This window comes from Cherax quadricarinatus, chromosome 12 (assembly GCF_038502225.1).
Source record: "Cherax quadricarinatus isolate ZL_2023a chromosome 12, ASM3850222v1, whole genome shotgun sequence".
NCBI lineage: Eukaryota > Metazoa > Arthropoda > Malacostraca > Decapoda > Parastacidae > Cherax > Cherax quadricarinatus.
Genome location: NC_091303.1, coordinates 27,847,638 through 27,866,134, shown reverse-complemented (window position 1 = coordinate 27,866,134; position 18,497 = coordinate 27,847,638). Strand labels below are relative to the sequence as shown.

The window sequence follows — 18,497 nt, the reverse complement described above, 5'->3', positions numbered from 1 at the left end:
AGGATGAACCAGCAAGATTGGACCTTGTTTTCACCCTGGGCAGCTCAGACATTGAGGACATCAAGTATGAGAGTTCCCTAGGAGCTAGCGACCACGTGGTTCTGTGCTTTGAATACATAGTAGAGCTGCAAGTGGAGAGAATAACAGGAGTAGAATGGGAAAAACCTGACTATAAAAGAGGGGACTACATAGGGTTGAAGAACTTCCTGCGGGAGGTCCAGTGGGACAGAGAACTGGCAGGAAAGCCAGTAAATGAAATGATGGAATATGTAGCAACAAAATGCAAGGAGGCAGTGGAAAGGTTCATTCCCAAGGGCAACAGTAACAACGGGAAGACCAGAACAAGCCCCTGGTTCACCCGACGGTGTAAGGAGGCAAAAACAAAGTGCAATAGAGAATGGAAAAAGTACAGAAGGCAGAGAACACACGAAAATAGGGAGATCAGTCGCAGAGCCAGGAATGAGTACGCACAGGTAAGGAGGGAGGCCCAGCGACAGTATGAAAATGACATAGCATCGAGAATCAAGACTGACCCGAAACTGTTGTATAGCCACATCAGGAGGAAGACAACAGTCAAAGACCAGGTGATCAGATTAAGGACAGAAGGTGGAGAACTCACAAGAAATGATCAGGAGGTATGTGAGGAGCTGAACAGGAGATTCAAGGAAGTTTTTACAGTAGAGACAGGAAGGGCTGTGGGAAGACAGAACAGAAGGGAACATCAAGAGGGAATATACCAACAAGTGTTGGATGACATACGAACAACTGAGGAGGAGGTGAAGAAACTCTTAAGTGACCTTGACACCTCAAAGGCGATGGGACCGGACAACATCTCCCCATGGGTCCTTAGAGAAGGAGCAGAGATGCTGTGTGTGCCTCTAACCACAATCTTCAACACATCCCTTGAAACTGGGCAACTACCTGAGAAATGGAAGACAGCTAATGTAGTCCCCATATTTAAGAAAGGAAACAGAAACGAGGCACTAAACTACAGACCTGTGTCTCTGACATGTATCGTGTGCAAGGTCATGGAGAAGATTATCAGGAGGAGAGTGGTCGAACACCTGGAAAGGAACAAGATTATAAATGAAAACCAGCATGGGTTCATGGAAGGCAAATCTTGTATCACAAACCTCCTGGAGTTTTATGACAAGGTAACAGAAGTAAGACACGAGAGAGAGGGTTGGGTAGATTGCGTTTTCCTAGACTGCAGGAAGGCCTTTGACACAGTTCCCCACAAGAGATTAGTGCAGAAGCTGGAGGATCAGGCACACGTAAAAGGAAGGGCACTGCAATGGATAAGGGAATACCTGACAGGGAGGCAGCAACGAGTCATGGTACGTGAAGAGGTATCACAGTGGACGCCTGTTACGAGCGGGGTCCCACAGGGGTCAGTTCTAGGACCAGTGCTATTTTTGATATATGTGAACGACATGATGGAAGGAATAGACTCTGAAGTGTCCCTGTTCGCAGATGACGTGAAGCTGATGAGAAGAATTAAATCGGACGAGGATGAGGCAGGACTGCAAAGAGACCTGGAGAGGCTGGACATGTGGTCTAGTAACTGGCTTCTCGAATTCAATCCAGCCAAATGCAAAGTCATGAAGATTGGGGAGGGGCAAAGAAGACCGCAGACAGAGTATAGGCTAGGTGGACAAAGACTACAGACCTCACTCAGGGAGAAAGACCTTGGGGTGACCATAACACCGAGCACATCACCGGAGGCACACATCAACCAAATAACCGCTGCAGCATACGGGCGCCTGGCAAACCTGAGAATAGCGTTCCGATACCTTAATAAGGAATCGTTCAAGACACTGTACACTGTGTATGTTAGGCCCATACTGGAGTATGCAGCACCAGTCTGGAACCCACACCTGGTCAAGCACGTCAAGAAGTTAGAGAAAGTACAAAGGTTTGCAACAAGGCTAGTCCCAGAGCTCAAGGGAATGTCGTACGAGGAAAGGTTAAGGGAAATCGGACTGACGACACTGGAGGACAGAAGGGTCAGGGGAGACATGATAACGACATACAAGATACTGCGGGGAATAGACAAGGTGGACAGAGATAGGATGTTCCAGAGAGGGGACACAGGGACAAGGGGTCACAACTGGAAGCTGAAGACTCAGACGAGTCACAGGGACGTTAGGAAGTATTTCTTCAGTCATAGAGTTGTCAGCAAGTGGAATAGCCTAGCAAGTGAAGTAGTGGAGGCAGGAACCATACATAGTTTTAAGAAGAGGTATGACAAAGCTCAGGAAGCAGAGAGAGAGAGAGGATCCAGTAGCGATCAGTGAAGAGGCGGGGCCAGGAGCTGAGTCTCGACCCCTGCAACCACAATTAGGTGAGTACAATTAGGTGAGTACACATGTATGTATGTATATATAATGTGCATATATGCAGGATTTATTTACTTAGTTGATATAGTAATGCAATATATTTTATGATTTCTGCATGTGGATATTCCATAGGACATACAATTTTGGTGTGCTTGTCTGACGTATTGTATGTTGCAGGCATCGATGGACCTGCCCCCCGACAAGGCCAAATTGCTGAAGCAATATGATGAAGTGAAGAAGTGGGATATGATCTGTGACCAGGAGCGGGTGAGCGCCAAGGACCCTCCATCACACTACCTCAACAAGCTCAAGACCTACCTCGACCCCAAAGCCTCAAGGTCTAGCAGGGTGAGTACTGTACATCCTCTCTGCTGTCTCACATTCAGCCTTCCTGCCTCCCTACACATTATTAATGGTTTATGGGAGTACATAGATAAGTTAGCCAAAAAATGTGCTCTGAAGGAAAGTGAAGAATATAACTTTGGTGTGTCAGTGTCTAGCATTAGGAATAATATTAGGAGAAAACTGAAAAGTAAATAATAAAACAGTCTTATAAGAATACAAAGTTGTTGATAAGTAGAATAATCTCCCAGATAGGGTAATGGAACCTAAACCCTTGGGTAGCTTTAAAAAGAGATTAGACAGATATATGAGTAGGAAGGGCTGGGTTTGATTATCTGAAGTATTCAAGCAAATTCTTCAGTGGTTTTGGGTAAAGCTTAGACAGGTGGGTGGGAATGGTTGGTTTTGAGAAGCACTTGCCTAGTATGGGCCAGTAGGCCTGCTACATTGTTTCTCGATTCTTATGTTCTGAGTAGATCAAAAACCCACTATGATAACGTTCAATAAATAATTATGTTTACGGAGCAAATTCCAGTGTGAACAGACTGGCTGGTTTTGCAGTAGCCAGGCCTAGGCTTGATTACAAGTACTTATGGCAGTTTGGCAAAGACACAAATGATGATCAAACCAAATGCAAAGTATGTAGCCAGTCCTATGGTCACTTTCTTGGACAATATGTTCTGTAATGTTTACTTATTGAAGAATATAGAATATAGTAACTTATGTGTTATGTCAAGATATCTTATTAATGACAATAACATACCAGACATTAGGAAAATTTCCTAAATTTTCTTGCAACAGATAAGTCAGCTGTAGATATAAATCTAGTTGTAATCCTGTAAACCCTTTTGGGGTCTAGTTCCTAGAGTTTTTTGTGTATCCATATACTCTTGTGCTACCATCCACAGGATGGATATGGGGTGCACAATAAGCTAGCAGCTTTGGCAGGTAAATCTAAAATCTAAAATTAAGTTCTATATCAACTTGAAATTCAAAACAATTATTCTGTAGAATACATAATGAAACTGAGATACCATGAGCATAGCTTTACTCTCTAGCTATAAACAGGTGATTATGTATTTTCAGTTAAAGAGACTGGGAAACACAGACAACAGCCTACATACTGGTCTTGAGTAGCAAAACTGAACAATACACAGATAACCTGCACTTAGGAGACTGAAACTTATGATGAAGTTTTGGTCTGACTTGGACCATTACCTAGTTGCACAGCAGCATGAAGGGAAGGGAGCCAGGATATATACAAGAGAGGGGCTGGGACGAGAATAGTGTAACTAGAGAAGGCAATAATAATAGTAGCAGTAGTATTAGTGGTGGTAGATGTGGTAGTAGTAGTAGTAGTGGTGGTTGTGGTAGTAATGGTGGTGGTAGTAATAGTGATGGTAGATGTGGTGGTAGTAGTAGTAGTGGTGGTGGTGGTAGTAGAAAGAGTATTGCAACAATGGTAGAGGTGGCAGTAATAAGGTATTAGTGGTAGTGAAAATAAAAGGAGAAGAGAATGGAGACTTAGCTAAGAGATAGTGGTAATAGTAGTAGTAGAAGTAATAGTGGAGGTAGTGCAAGACAGGTATACAATACCAACAAGATGAAAGTTAAGACACTTGTGCAACGTCTGGTTATCTTTATTGTAGACGTTTCGCCATCCAGTGGTTTTATCAATACAGATTCTTGGACATAATAAGAAATCAGAAGAACTATATACAAAAGTTGAGGTAATCAGTCCCTCGGCCTTGGAGGTGGTGTTTAGAGCACTGTGGTAGTAGAGATTCTGAAGCACAGGCAAGGAGACTGGCGCTTATATAGGCGTCAGTGAAAGGGGCGTGTAGCAGACAAGGACATAGTCACTGGTAGGCGGGATTCTCCAGTGGAAGTAGGTCCTACCCAAATTGATAAAGCCACTGGATGGCGAAACGTCTACAATAAAGATAACCAGATGTTGCACAAGTGTCTTACCTTTCATCTTGTTGGTATTGTATACCTGTCTTGCACAACTTGTCAGGCACTGCAACATCATGGAATCTTGGCTCAGAAGACATCTACATCACCTTCTTCATGGCTACTGCAACTAACCCATCAATTTGGGTAGGATCTACTTCCACTGGGAAATCCCGCCTACCAGTGACTATGCCCTCGTCTGCTACACGTCCTTTTCACTGACGCCTATATAAGTGCCAGTCTCCTTGCCTGTGCTTCAGAATCTCTACAACCATGGTGCTCTAAACACCACCTCCAAGGCTGAGGGACTGATTACCTCATCTTTTGCATATAGTTCTTCTGATTTCTTATTATGTCCAAGAATCTGTATTGATAAAGCCACTGGATGGCGAAATGTCTACAATAAAGATAACCAGATGTTACACAAGTGTCTTAACTTTCATCAATAGTGGAGGTAGTCTAAGAACAAGAAAAAAAGAGAACTAATTGCCCACGAGGTGTAGGACCAAATCCCAGCAGGACAAAACTCCATAGTACAGAACCCACTGAGGCAAAAGACAGGAAAGGCAAGGAAAGGAAAAGAGGTAAGGAAAGGAGATAAAGATCAGGACAATGTATTAAGGAAGGAAGGCATTGTAAGATAAAGATAAAGGTTTATTTCTTTGCAAAGGTTACAGTGTGTAATTATCATGCAGGGGCATTTTGGGCAGACTAATCCCAATACATAGTAACTACTTTAAACTAGACAGATGATGTACATAATAACTACTAAAAACTAGACAAGTTGCACATAAAAACAATGTTACAAATAATGGTTCAGGCAGTAATATTTCATGGACTGGCAGAAGTTTAAAAGTCTAGAGGTCACATAATATAACTAATTAGCATTTGTTTTGGTTGAATTGGTTAGTATTGAGAGATTAGATGATTTTTTAGCAAAGTCCTAAATTTATAAGTAGTCAAGAGATCTTTTACTGGTTCCTGTAGTGAGTTCCAGATCTTCGGGCCCTTTATGTGCATAGCTTTTTTGCATAGTGTGAGACTGACACGAAGGATGTTGAATAGTGTCTTATGCCTTGTATTATGACTGCATTCTTTTGTGACTGTCAAGGAGTAGTTTAAGTGAAAGGTTTTTAGTGGAAGGAAGGAACAAACAGGGGGAATGGTACAGAGAGGACAGGTGGGCAGCAAAATGGGGTTTACCAAACCAGGCATCAGCTCATCAAGACCAAATAAGCAACTAAACGTGAAGCCAGTACTGGAGAAACCAGGAGCGTGTACACCAGAGGACATACCAGGTAGTACATCACCAGTGGTACTAATGAAACACAAAGCGATACAAAACATCCCAAATTGTAATTCCTGCTTCATATTTGCAAATATCCAGGGTTTGAAATCAAATAAAAATGACAAAGTTAGCTATGTCAGTGGGCTCCTAACAGAAGTGAATACCATGTTTGGAACATTTACAAAAACACATATGAGGGATGTTTTGGATGGAGAGATAAAGATAGAAAACTACAACATGTATAGATGTGATAGAATTAATAGGTCACAGGGAGGAGTAGGAATCTATGTAAAAGATACTTTCTGTTGCACAGAAGTGCTGAACTTTATGAATGATATGGTAGAAATTCTAGGCATTAAAGTTGAAAATAGGAATTTGGTAATTATCCTAGTATACAAACCACCATCAGCAACTGCTGAGGAATTCACAGATCAGCTAAGGAAGATAGATAGCTATCTGGATAGGCTAGAAAATCCCACACCAAATATTTTACTCCTTGGAGATTTTAATCTCACTCATGTAAAATGGAAGATGGCACAACATAATGTTATACCAGAAATATCTCCGGGAAGCACCCTGGCTCAACAGGCACATACCAGGGAACTAATGAGGCTTTGTGAAAAGTACTCATTAAAGCAACAGGTAATTGATCCCACCAGAGATGAAAATACCCTGAACTGATCAGAGACATAACAGTTACAAAAACAATATACTCTGATCATAACATCATAGAAGTTCAAATGAGTATTAACTCAGGGTTAGGAAACTGCGTCACTATTGTTAGAGACGGGATGTTCAGTAAGTTTAATTTTAACAGCCATAGAATTGACTGGGAAAAAATAAACCAAGAGCTATCAGATATGAGCACCCTAAATCCCCACCAGTACCTAGAGAAGCTGAATAGAGAAACATACAAGGTATGTATGAAGCACGTACCATTGAGGAAACCCAGAAGAAGATCAGATATAGAGAGAGAGCGTAGGAGATGGTACAGAAGAAGAAAACAGGTTACTGAATTGCTTAAAAATGCAAATATGCTACAACAGAGGAAAGATAGACTTAGCTGAGAGATCACTGAATTAGAGCAAAAACTTAGGATGTCATTCCTCATAGAAGGAGTGCAAAGGGTCATACAGGATATTGCAAGAAGCCCAAAATATTTCTATTCCTATGCAAAATCCAAGCTGAGAACTACCTGTAGAACTGGACCACTACTGAGAGGAGATTCTTATACTGACAATGAACAGGAAATGAGTGAAATCCTAAAAGAATAGTATGAGTCAGTGTTCAACCCACTAAATGACAGCAAGGTAGAAAATGCAGAAATATTTTTCACTCCAGAAGAAGGCCGCTCAAACCAACTAACTGACATTAGTACAAATCTCGTAGTTTTTGAAAAAGAAATGGAAAACATGCCCACTCACTCAGCAGCTGGACCAGATTCATGGAATGCTCTATTTATAAAGAAGTGCAAAGTACCACTAGCATGAGCCCTCAGTATTCTTTGGAGAAAGAGCTTAGATCTAGGTGAAATACCAGAGGCCTTAAAGAGTGCAGACATAGCTAATTTACGAAAGGGAGATAGTAGAGCACTAGCTAAAAATTACACACCAGTAGCCCTAACTTCTCGCATCATAAAAATCTTTGAATGAGTGATGAGACGGCATAACCCGAACCAGCATGGTTTTAGAGCAGGACAATCATGCCTGTCAAAGCTGCTGAGCCATTATGACAGAATTACGGAGGCATTGAAAGACTTCCAAAACGCAGGTGTGATATACACAGATTTTGCAAAGGCATTTGGCAGATGCGATCATGGAGTGATAGTGCACAAAATGGGCATTATGGGGAAGGTAGGCAGATAGATTTTTAGGTTCCTAACACACACAACACAAAAAGTAGTAGTGAAGAGGGAAAGATCCAGCATCAGCGAGGTAAAAAGCTCAGTGCCCCAAGGCACTGTCCTGGCACCTCTGCTGTTTCTCATCCTCATAGCAGACATAAACAAAAACACCCAGCACACTTTTGTATTATCATTTGCAGATGACACTAAAATAAGCATGAAAATCACTACGGTAGAGGATGCTGAAAAAGTACAGGAAGACATGAACAGGGTTTTACAGTGGGCAGTGGAGAACAACATGACGTTCTCCACTGCTTAGGTATGGAAAGAATGAAGAACTCAAAAGGAACACTATATACAGAACTCAAGAGGGTCACCAAATAGAACGTAAGGAAAGCATGAAAGACCTGGGAATAATTATGTCAGCGGACCTTTCTTTTAAAGACCATAACAAGACAAAGATCATGACAGCCAGGAAGATAACGGGGTGGGTATTGAAAACTTTCAAAACAGGGGAAATAATGCCGATGGTGACACTCTTCAAATCGCTAGTGCTCCCTCACATAGAATATTGCTCAGTGCTGATGGTCCCATTCAAAGAAGGAGAAATATTGGAGCTGGAACAAATACAGAGATCATTTACAGCTCTCATTAAGTCTGTAAAGCACCTAAACTACTGGGAATGCCTGCAAGTCTTGAACATGTATTCATTGGAGCGGAGGAGAGAGATACATGATAATATATACCTGGAAAATACTCGAGGGCTTGGTCCCAAATCTCCACACTGCCATAACAACATACTGAAGTGAAAGATATGGGAGGAAGTGTAAAATAAACCCAATGAGGAGCAGGGGTGCTGTGGGGACAGTAAGGGAACACTGTATCAACATTCAGGATCCCAGACTATTCAACATCTCACCAGAAGATATCAGAAACATGGCTGGAACAAGTGTAGAAGCCTTCAAGAGGAAACTGGTCAAGCAACTTCACCAGGTACCAGATCACCCAGGCTCTGATGGATATGTGGGGCCATGCACCTCCAGCAGCAACAGCCTGGTTGACCAATCAAGCACCAGATGAGTCTGACCCATGGCTGGGCTCAGATAGTAGATTAACTCTCGAAACTCTTCAAAGGTATATCAAAGGTATAATGTGGTCTTAGGAACGGAACTCTGTCATAAAGTGAGGAGAGGCTGAATGGTTCAAGGCACCAGGTGTTATTTGTAAATGGAATGCACATTATCCAGGACAACCCAGTGAGATTAAACAGTTTGAATTATTGTTGCATGTTGTTGGACAATTTGGCCGAATTCCACCATTAATACAGTATCTTCAGTTTCATACCCTGTTTGTTGGTACATATGCTGCTGAGACAGTTATCCATGATGCACTACTTAGACCTGCATGGGCCTAGACTATTTTCTTGGTGTGAGGCAAGAGACTGATTCAGTTTAGCTTAGCTAAACTGTATACAGTGGACCCCCGAGTTTCGTGATTAATCCGTTCCAGAGAGCCTGCCGACAGTCGAAATTGCCAAATGGCGAAACCATTTTCCCCATAAGAAATAATGGAAATAAAATTAATCCGTTCCAGACACGCAAAAATATTAAAATATTTTTTTTCAAATTAAATAAAGATTTACATACTGAAAACAATGAGAAATTAAGTACATGCATATAAAAAATAATAATAACATTACACTTACCTTTACTGAAGACTTCTGGGTGGATGGAAGATGGGAGGAGGGGATTGGAGGAAGGTGTACACTGTTGTTTGGAAGGAGAATCTCCTTCCATTAGGACTTCAGGTATGAAGTCCTTATCTGGGGTTACTTCCCTCCTTTGTTTTTTAAAGACACTGGCACAGGGAACAACTTGAGTCACTGAACCCTGTCGCACAAAATATCTGTCCAGAGAGCTCTGTTTCTGGTGTTTCTTTAAGATTTGTCTGAAGTGGGACACAACACTGTCATTGTACATGTTGCCAATATGGCCTGCAACAGCTATGTTAGGGTGAAGTTCATTCATAAACGTTTGCACTTCAGTCCAGTTTGCACAGATGTCCTTAATCTTTGAAGAAGGCACCTTCCTCCATCTCTCTTCCTCCTCCTCTGCAGCAGTTTCCTGAGCTGTGATCTCTTGCTGTTGCAGATGAAGCTCTTGCAGCTCTTCAGTGGTTAGCTCTTCCCTGTGGTCCTCCACCAACTCTTCCACATCCTCACCACTCACCTCCAACCCCAGGGACATCCTCAATGCCACAATAGATTCCACACCTGGCATAGGCTCCTTAGGGTCAGCCCCAAACCCTTCAAAATTCCACTTTTCTACACATTCTGACCACAATTTTCTCCAAGCATAGTTTAAAGTCCTGGCAAGCTCTGTAACACGCATTCCACTCTCATATTTTTCAATGATTCCTTCTTGAATTCGATTGTGTTCCTCACTTTCTTTACCAAAGGGCTTGCACTAGCTTTCCTTGGGCCCATGGTGACTTATTTAGCAGTTGCAATCACAAAAAACAATGGATTATTGCGTATGAACCCGCGGGGTGATGGTCACGTGTTGGTAAACAATGGCACACTGAGTGTGAATGGCGTGGGAGACTGGTTTTGTGTGTGCGGTGACGGGCGGACAGGTACCGGACGGTTGCCGAATCACAAGTCTAATCACGAACCGCAAGGCCAAATTTTGCCGAAAAAACTTGCCGAAATGTACACAAGTACCATCCGACTTATTTTTTATTTTATTTATTTAAAAATTTTAGCATACAAACAGAGGTACAAAAAATACAGGTAAGAGCAGCATGCCAAAGCCACTTATATGCATAGCATTACGGGCTGGCTTAAAATTAACTTAAGATTAACTAAGCAATAATGAAATCAGTGATAAGACATTATTGTAAACAGATAACTATAAAATACAAATGAGTATTACAAAGACAGGTCCTATGGTTGCATGCATTGCTGTTCATTCAGTAGAATGGAGTATTCTGTTAGGTAGTGTATTTAAAAAAATAACAAAGTTAGGTTTAACATTTGTGTGATATAATTGTGAGTAACATTTAGGATATACAATTTATATGGTTCAGTTATTCAGTATTTATTCGGTTTTGAGTGAGTAAGTGAACTTTGAGAAGAGACTTGAATTTATAAACAGGTAGTGTTTCTTTTATATTTACAGGTAATGAATTCCAGATTTTAGGGCCTTTTATGTGCATTGAGTTTTTGCATAGCGTGAGATGGACACGAGGAACATCAAAGAGTGATCTGTGCCTTGTATTATGGTCATGTGTTCTGTTGAGGTTGGCAAGGAGATGTTTGAGGGGAGGGTTAATATCAGAGTTAAGTGTTCTATGTATGTAATAAGTGCAATAATAAGTATGGATATTTTGTATGGTGAGTAGGTTGAGTGTTTTGAATATTGGTGGAGTGTGCTGCCTGTAGTGAGAATTTGTTATCATTCTAACTGCAGCCTTTTGTTGGGTAATTAGTGGTCTGAGATGGTTAGTTGTTGTTGAGCCCCATGCACAAATTCCATAGGTGAGATAGGGGTAAATAAGAGAGTGATAAAGGGCCAGGAGGGCTGACTGTGGAACATAGTACCGTATCTTCAATAGTATGCCTACAGTCTTGGAAATTTTCTTAGAAATTTGTTGTATATGTGTATGAAATTTGAGTCTGTTATCGAGGTGGATTCCTAAGAATTTTCCCTCTGTTAGCTTTGTGATAGGAGATCTGTTTATCGTTATGTTAAGAGGTACATCTGTAGCTCTGCTACCAAACTGAATGAAGTAGGTTTTGTCAATGTTTAGTGTAAGTTTGTTAGTCCTCATCCAGGTAGATATTTTCTGTAATTCGGTGTTTACAGTATTGGCTAGCGTGACTGGGCTCGGGTGAGAGAAGACGTATGTGGTGTCATCTGCAAAAAGTGTGGGTTTGAGTAATTGCGAAGCATTTGGTAGGTCATTTATGTATAGGAGAAAGAGAAGAGGGCCAAGGACACTTCCCTGTGGGACACCAACTGTGATTGGTTGTGTGGAAGAGCTTGCCCCATTTGCGTACACATATTGGCTTCTGTTGCTGAGGTAAGACTTGAGGTAGTTGAGGGAGTGCCCTCTAATACCATAGTGTGACAATTTTACGTGGGGCAAGTCATGGTCAACTGTATCAAAAGCTTTACGTAAGTCAATGAAGATCCCCAGTGGGACTTCTTTTTTCTCTATTGCAGTGTATATATGTTCTAGCATGTGTATAATAGCATCATTAGTATTTTTATTAGGCCTGAATCCAAATTGGCAGGGGTTGAGAATGTTATGGGAGATGAGGTAGGAGTGGATTCGTTTATGAATTAATTTTTCGAAGATTTTTGAGAGAGGGTGTAAATTGGATATTGGCCTATAGTTATTCAACTCTGTTTGGTCTCCTCCTTTATGGATCGGGGTGACCCTTGCTATTTTGAGAACTGTAGGGAAGGTGGAGGATTCAATGGATTTGTTAAAGAGTGTTGCAATGATTGGTGATAGTACTTGTGACGCTTTTTTGTATATAAAGGGTGGTAAGGTATTTAAATCTCCTGCCTTGTTTTTCAGTGCGTTGATAATAAGGGAGACTTCGTATGGGTTAGTCGGAGCTAGGAACAGTGTGTTCGGGTAGTTGCCAGTGAGGTAGTCATTTGGTGGGGTATCTGAGCTTGGGATATTATTGGCAAGGTTTTGACCTATAGTGGAGAAGAAATCATTGAGTCTGTTTGGTGTTTCTGTTGGTGGGAGTTGGGGTTCATCTGATTTTGCTAATTTTATTTCGCTATGTCGTGATATCTTTTTTGTTCCCAGAATTTCTGATAGGGTCTTCCAGGTCTTTTTTATATCACCTCATAAGTTGGATAATCTGTTCTCGTAATACAATTTTTTTGCCCTTCTTATCAGGCTGGTTAGGATTGACGAGTAACGTTTTGTTTGGTCTCTGGTTATGTGACCCATTCTGTACTGTTTTTCATATCGGTGTTTTGTATTTATGGATTTGAGAATGCTGGGTGTTAGCCAGGGACTGTTCAGTCTCTTAGCTGTCATCTGTTTAGTTTTTTTAGGGCAGTGCTTGTTATAAAGGTATTGGGTCTTTTTTAGAAAATTATTAAAACATTTGTCAATATCTGTATAGATTTCTAGCTCAGTGTGCCAGTCAATGTTTGGTACTGCTGTTGTGAAGTTATTAATGGCTGTCTCATTGTGAAGTCTGAAAGTGACTTTAGTAGTGTCTTGGGGTATTTTACCAAGAGTTGTTATGAGGAAAGTAGGGTAGTGGTCTGTGGTATTATCTGTAATTATGCCTGATTTTAAAGGGGATATGGTGTTGGTCCAGATGTGGTCAAGTAGGGAAACGCTAGTCTCTGTAACTCTTGTAGGTTTTGTTACTGTTGGTAGCAACATGCAGTTACTCATTGTGTTTGTGAATTCAGTAATGTGTGGGTCCTGGTCTTGCAGGAGATTTATATTGAAGTCACCTGAGAGTAGTAAGTGATCTTTGTTCATGCGTGCATCAGTTATCATACTTCCTAGGTTTTGACTAAATTGGCTAATGTTTGATTGTGGAATTCTGTAGATGTTTATCACTGTGAGAGGTTTTTGTAGGTATTTGGATTTGAATTTAGCTATTATATATTCCCCATGTTCATCCCTTGTGCAAGTATTAGTGATACATTCTAGTTGGTCTGAGTAGTATATAGCTGTGCCACCCCCTTGTTGGTCTGGCCTACAGTTGTGTATGGCTGTGTAACCAGGAATGGCATAGACATCTGTAGTATCAGGCTTTAGCCAGGTTTCAGTTAGTGTAATAATGGACATATTGGCATGCAAGGAATTTAGTAATGCTAGGAGGTCATCATAATGCTTGCTTAAAGATCTGATATTGTAGTTAAAGATAGTTATGTTGTTGTTGGCTCTGAGAAGTGCCTTTGATTGTTCTGCTGTGTAGTAATTACAGTAACTGTTTGAATCATTTAAGTCGTTAAATAAGAGGTTGGTATCAGGATCAATGCTTGTAATCATAAGATTTGTAGTGAATCTATAGTTAGAATTAAGTAAAAAATAAAGTAAATATTCTAAAGCTAAAAAAAATAGCACCTGAATTATTTAAAAAATGTAAAAAATAATGAGCTAAGGTAGTTTTTTAAAGCTAAAATAAAGGAGACAATATAAAAGGGACTAAAATAATTTGTGGTGAACAAATAAAGTGATGATCAAATAATGGAGCTTGGGAATATGATAGTAGGTAGTACTTTAAAGGTAATTCTTTAAAGTTAGAATTATAATATAAAATTATAATATAAAAGGGACTAATATAAGTTGTGGTGAACAATAAAGTGGTAATCAAATAAATGAGCTATGGAGTATAATGGCAAAATAGTGAACTTATTAACTTTAGCACCTGAGAATAGCACCTTGATTAGTTTAACAATTGCGAATATATGATCTAAGGTAGTTACATAGAGCTAAAATAAAGGACAAAAAATATATAAGGGACTACAATTGAGTAATGGTAAACAAGTTAAATGGACAGATAGTCACTATGAAATAACCAATAATATTGGTTTAGGAGTAAGATCTGATTTGTAATATTAAATAAGTTGAGCAGTTTATTGCACAATAAAAAGTAAAAAAAAATGAGGAAGTTGGTACTAGCTAGCAAAAGATAGTATTGGTACTTGCAAAAAAGTAATTGGAATATACACTAATTGCACACACAATAAAAAGTGACTAAAAAAACAAGTAGTGGTAAACAAAATTAAATGGACAGGTAAGAACAATGAATAATGGTAATGTCTTGGTTATAATATGATAGTAAGATGGTAGACAGGTACAAAGGATAATATAAAGGTTGGAGTTGAATATGAAAACTTGAAAATTTGGCAACAAAATGTTATGGGAAGTATAAAATAATGTTTAATGTACAAAAGTAAAATTGACTGGTAGTAAATATGGTGTTGAATAATATTTTACTAAGTAATAATGATTACAAAAAAAGTGAAAAAGTAATGTTTATTTCATTCAATATTGCACTGGTAGTTTTACTAGAGGTTATATGGCAGTACAAGGTAATTAAGAGTACTCTAAGATAGTAAATGTGGTATAAAACAGGTAAAGGTAATTAGACAAGTAATGGTTATTAAATGTCAAAAATGTTAAGAGTAAATTGAAATTATAGTAAAAATGATAATTATTAATTTTAGTAGGTAATATCAATTGATAGTATTTAAAAAAATATGAGGTAGTAATATGGACAGAGAAAGTATCAATTCAGCTAATGTTTAAGCAAACAATAGTAAATAAGAAAATTACATAAGGTGACTTATGCTTACTAGTAAAATCACAAAATGAGGTAGTTGATTATTTAATTACTAAGAGATTGTACAATGAAATTTGAACAATAATGGAGCAAAACATACACTACGCTACGTAGGCTTTTAAGTTGGACATTGTTTAGTTATTCTCTGTAAGATTAGTATCCCTGAGAAATCGTGATAGATCATTCTCGTTCGTGATTGTGTACAGTTGACCTACATTTGTTTTCCTAACAAGAATTTTCCCATCCCGTGTGAAGCATTGGTGTATTGTGTCGTTATTCTCCCGGTTAAGTTTTCTTACTCTATACAGGAGGTTCTGACGTTTTTTGGTAAGACACTTGTTTATGTATACCTCTTTCTTTACTTTAATAGATGCAATAATTAAGTCTTTTTTCCTGTCATGTGAGTGGAATCTAAGCATAACACTTTTTCTACCATGGGATCCTAGTAACCTGGCTTCTTTTATTTCAGACTCAGGTACAATAACACTTGTTTGGTCCTTTATGATCTGCAGAGTAATTTCTTTACTGTTTGTTTGGTTCATATCACTGGGAAAAAGTGGACTGTTAACTATTACTGCGTCCGATAGTTTATCTTGTTCAGTTTTATCTTCTTGGAGAGCAAAGTAGTCACTGAACTGGTTATCTAAGTTGTTCTTCCATTCTTTTACTGCTTCTTCAACCTTTGTATTTATGACCAAGCTTGGTTCTGATGAACCAGTTGTAAGTCAAAACTGACATAAGTTGAACCTTACTACTGAATATCAACATCACATTTCCGTAATGACTTTATTTTATTGTTTTATTTCGGTATTTCATTTTTTACTTTACTTTTTATGCTGTTAGTACTGTATTTTATACTGTAAGGTTTAGGATAAACACTGTGTACAACACAAACAGTTGTTTATTTCCCAGAAATTTGGCATACAAAACATGGTCGTAAGTTGAGTGGTCGTATGTTGAGCAGGTCGTAGGTCGAATGGTAGGTGTACATACATTGCACACAGTTCGGTTCTTGCATAAATTTATGTGACTCACTGTTAAAGGGCTAATAAATGATTTTGCTGCTCGGTACCAGCTCTTCTTCAGTCACAGATATAGAGGGTATCATTTAATGTGTTAAATTGTTTCTGCTTGCAATGTAATTTAGTTTTTCTAGTTGATCAAGTTTGCAGCTATACACACACACACATCCTATTTACTATAGTCAAAGAAACCATCATATTCTTTGATCTTTATCAATTAGGACTTTAATCTTTATCAGTTTGGTATTTATTAACCCTTTGATTGTTTTGGCCGTATATATACGTTTTATGAGGTACCGTGTTTGACGTATATATACTCATAAATTCTAGCGGCTTCAAATCAAGCAGGAGAAAGCTGGTAGGTCCACATGTGAGGTAATGGGTCTGTGTGGTCAGTGTGCACCATATAAAAAAATCCTGGAGCACGCAGTGCATAATGAGAAAAAAAAACTCCGACCATTTTTTTAATTAAAAAGCCGACTTTGTGGTCTATTTTCGTTTAGTATTTATGGTTGTATTCTCGTTTTCTTGGTCTCATTTGGTAGAATGGAAAACATATTATAGAAATAGAGGTGATTTTGATTGGTTTTACTATGAAAAGAACCTTGAAATGGAGCTCAAAGTAGAGGAAATGTTTGATTTTTGTTGATGTTCAAAAGTAAACAAATGATGTCATTTTCCAATAAATGTCCAAGTAGCCATTCTAATATGCAGTCATGAATGGGTTGACATTATTTATACAATTATTACAATATTGCAGTAGTCTGCATAACAGTAAATCTTCTATTTTTTGTTTGAATAGAAATTCAAAATAGAAAACAAGAGTAATATCAGAGGGCCTGGAGATGTGACTGATGAACAAAGGAAATGTTATTTTACAGCCAGGAATGCCTGCATTGTTCATTCTGGACCTTATTTTGAAACTGTAATATTTTTTAATTTTCGTGAAATTGGCCAAATTGCAAATTTCTGACCACATTATTGAGTAGTTGAAATCGGTAAATGGGCAGTTTCTTGTACTCAATCGATAGAAAAAAATGGAGTTCTAAAGAAATAGCTATGAGTTTGGCTGACTGGAACAATGAAATTAGCCGAAAATAGGGCTCAAAGTGGGCGAAATCGCCAATTTGTAAATATCGTCGAGGTCGCTAACTTCGCGAGAGCATAATTCCGTCAGTTTTCCATCAAATTTCTTTTTTTTTGTGTCATTACAATCGGAAAAAGATTCTCTATCATTTCATAAGAATTTTTTTTTTTTTTTTTTTTAAATTTTGCGACACCAGGAGAAACCACAGGATTGGGGGCTGCAACAGTCAAAGGGTTAATAATGTAGATGATTTAAGCATAACCAGTTTTAACAGTGCCTTTTTAAGCTTGTCAGAAGTGTGGGTAATCTTGCAGTGAGAATTTTCCTTGCATTTCTTTGCAGTTACTTCCTCACATTACTATAAGAAATGATAATGAAATTCAATCAGATTATAATTAATTAAACTTAATCAGATTATAAATAGAACCTTAATTAAGCACTGTTTAGTTCTTTAGTTCCTCTTCCCATAACAGATCAGTGCATCATATACTTTTCTTTCAAAGAATGGTAGATGGTTACTTCTCTTAATACATATTACTGTATTTTATTTTAATATTGAGACTCTTAAGAAATGTACAATTAATGCAGTATATTTATATTACAGAAGAGAAAGATGGTAGGAGAATCCACTTCTACTCAAGTTTTAAGAGACTTGGAAATCTCTCTCAGAACAAACCACATTGAGTGAGTACAAAATTATCTGTAGTTACTATACGTAAATGGTTATGTTGTAATTTAAATATATCATATTATACTGGCTTCATTATTTGTACAGTACCTTAATAATATTTGATATTACAGAGATCAGTACTGTATATGGTACAGGGTGGCCATCACTAATCCAGCAATCAGTTATCCGGTTCCATCAGTTATTCGACTTGAATTTCAGCTAGCATAATTTAAAATTTCCAGGGTTGCCACACTAACCTGCTGATACTGTGTGGTGGCACTACTTGCTGCATAAGTCATTCCAATTTCTTTTTCTCCATTTATTGTTATAACCTGCTTATTTTTAGCCCTAGCCATGGATCCAACGAATAAAAGAAATGATTCTTATTATGTAAAGTACATACATAGTACAATGCCCCCCCCCCCCCCCCCCCCGAGTTCCAGAGTCTGCTGAAGGACGAAATTGCTGAATGACAAAACCATTTTTCCCCATAAGAAATAATGGAAATAAAATTAATCCGTTCCAGACACCCAAAAATATTAAAATATTTTTTTTTTTTTCAAATTAAATGAAGATTTACATACAGAAAACAATGAGAAATCAAGTACATACAT

At 38.6% G+C, this 18,497-nt stretch overlaps 1 protein-coding gene across 3 annotated transcripts in view; it reads left to right on the top strand.

Moving 5' to 3' along the window:
* Frl (formin-like protein) overlaps positions 1-18,497 on the top strand; it is a 659,403-nt gene that overhangs the window by 405,335 nt on the left and 235,571 nt on the right. For all 3 annotated transcript variants that reach the window (XM_070084297.1, XM_070084296.1, XM_070084295.1), the window contains exons 2-3: positions 2,517-2,687; positions 17,818-17,897. In XM_070084297.1, coding sequence (XP_069940398.1) covers positions 2,517-2,687; positions 17,818-17,897 — 251 coding nt within the window. The remainder of the gene's footprint in view (positions 1-2,516; positions 2,688-17,817; positions 17,898-18,497) is intronic.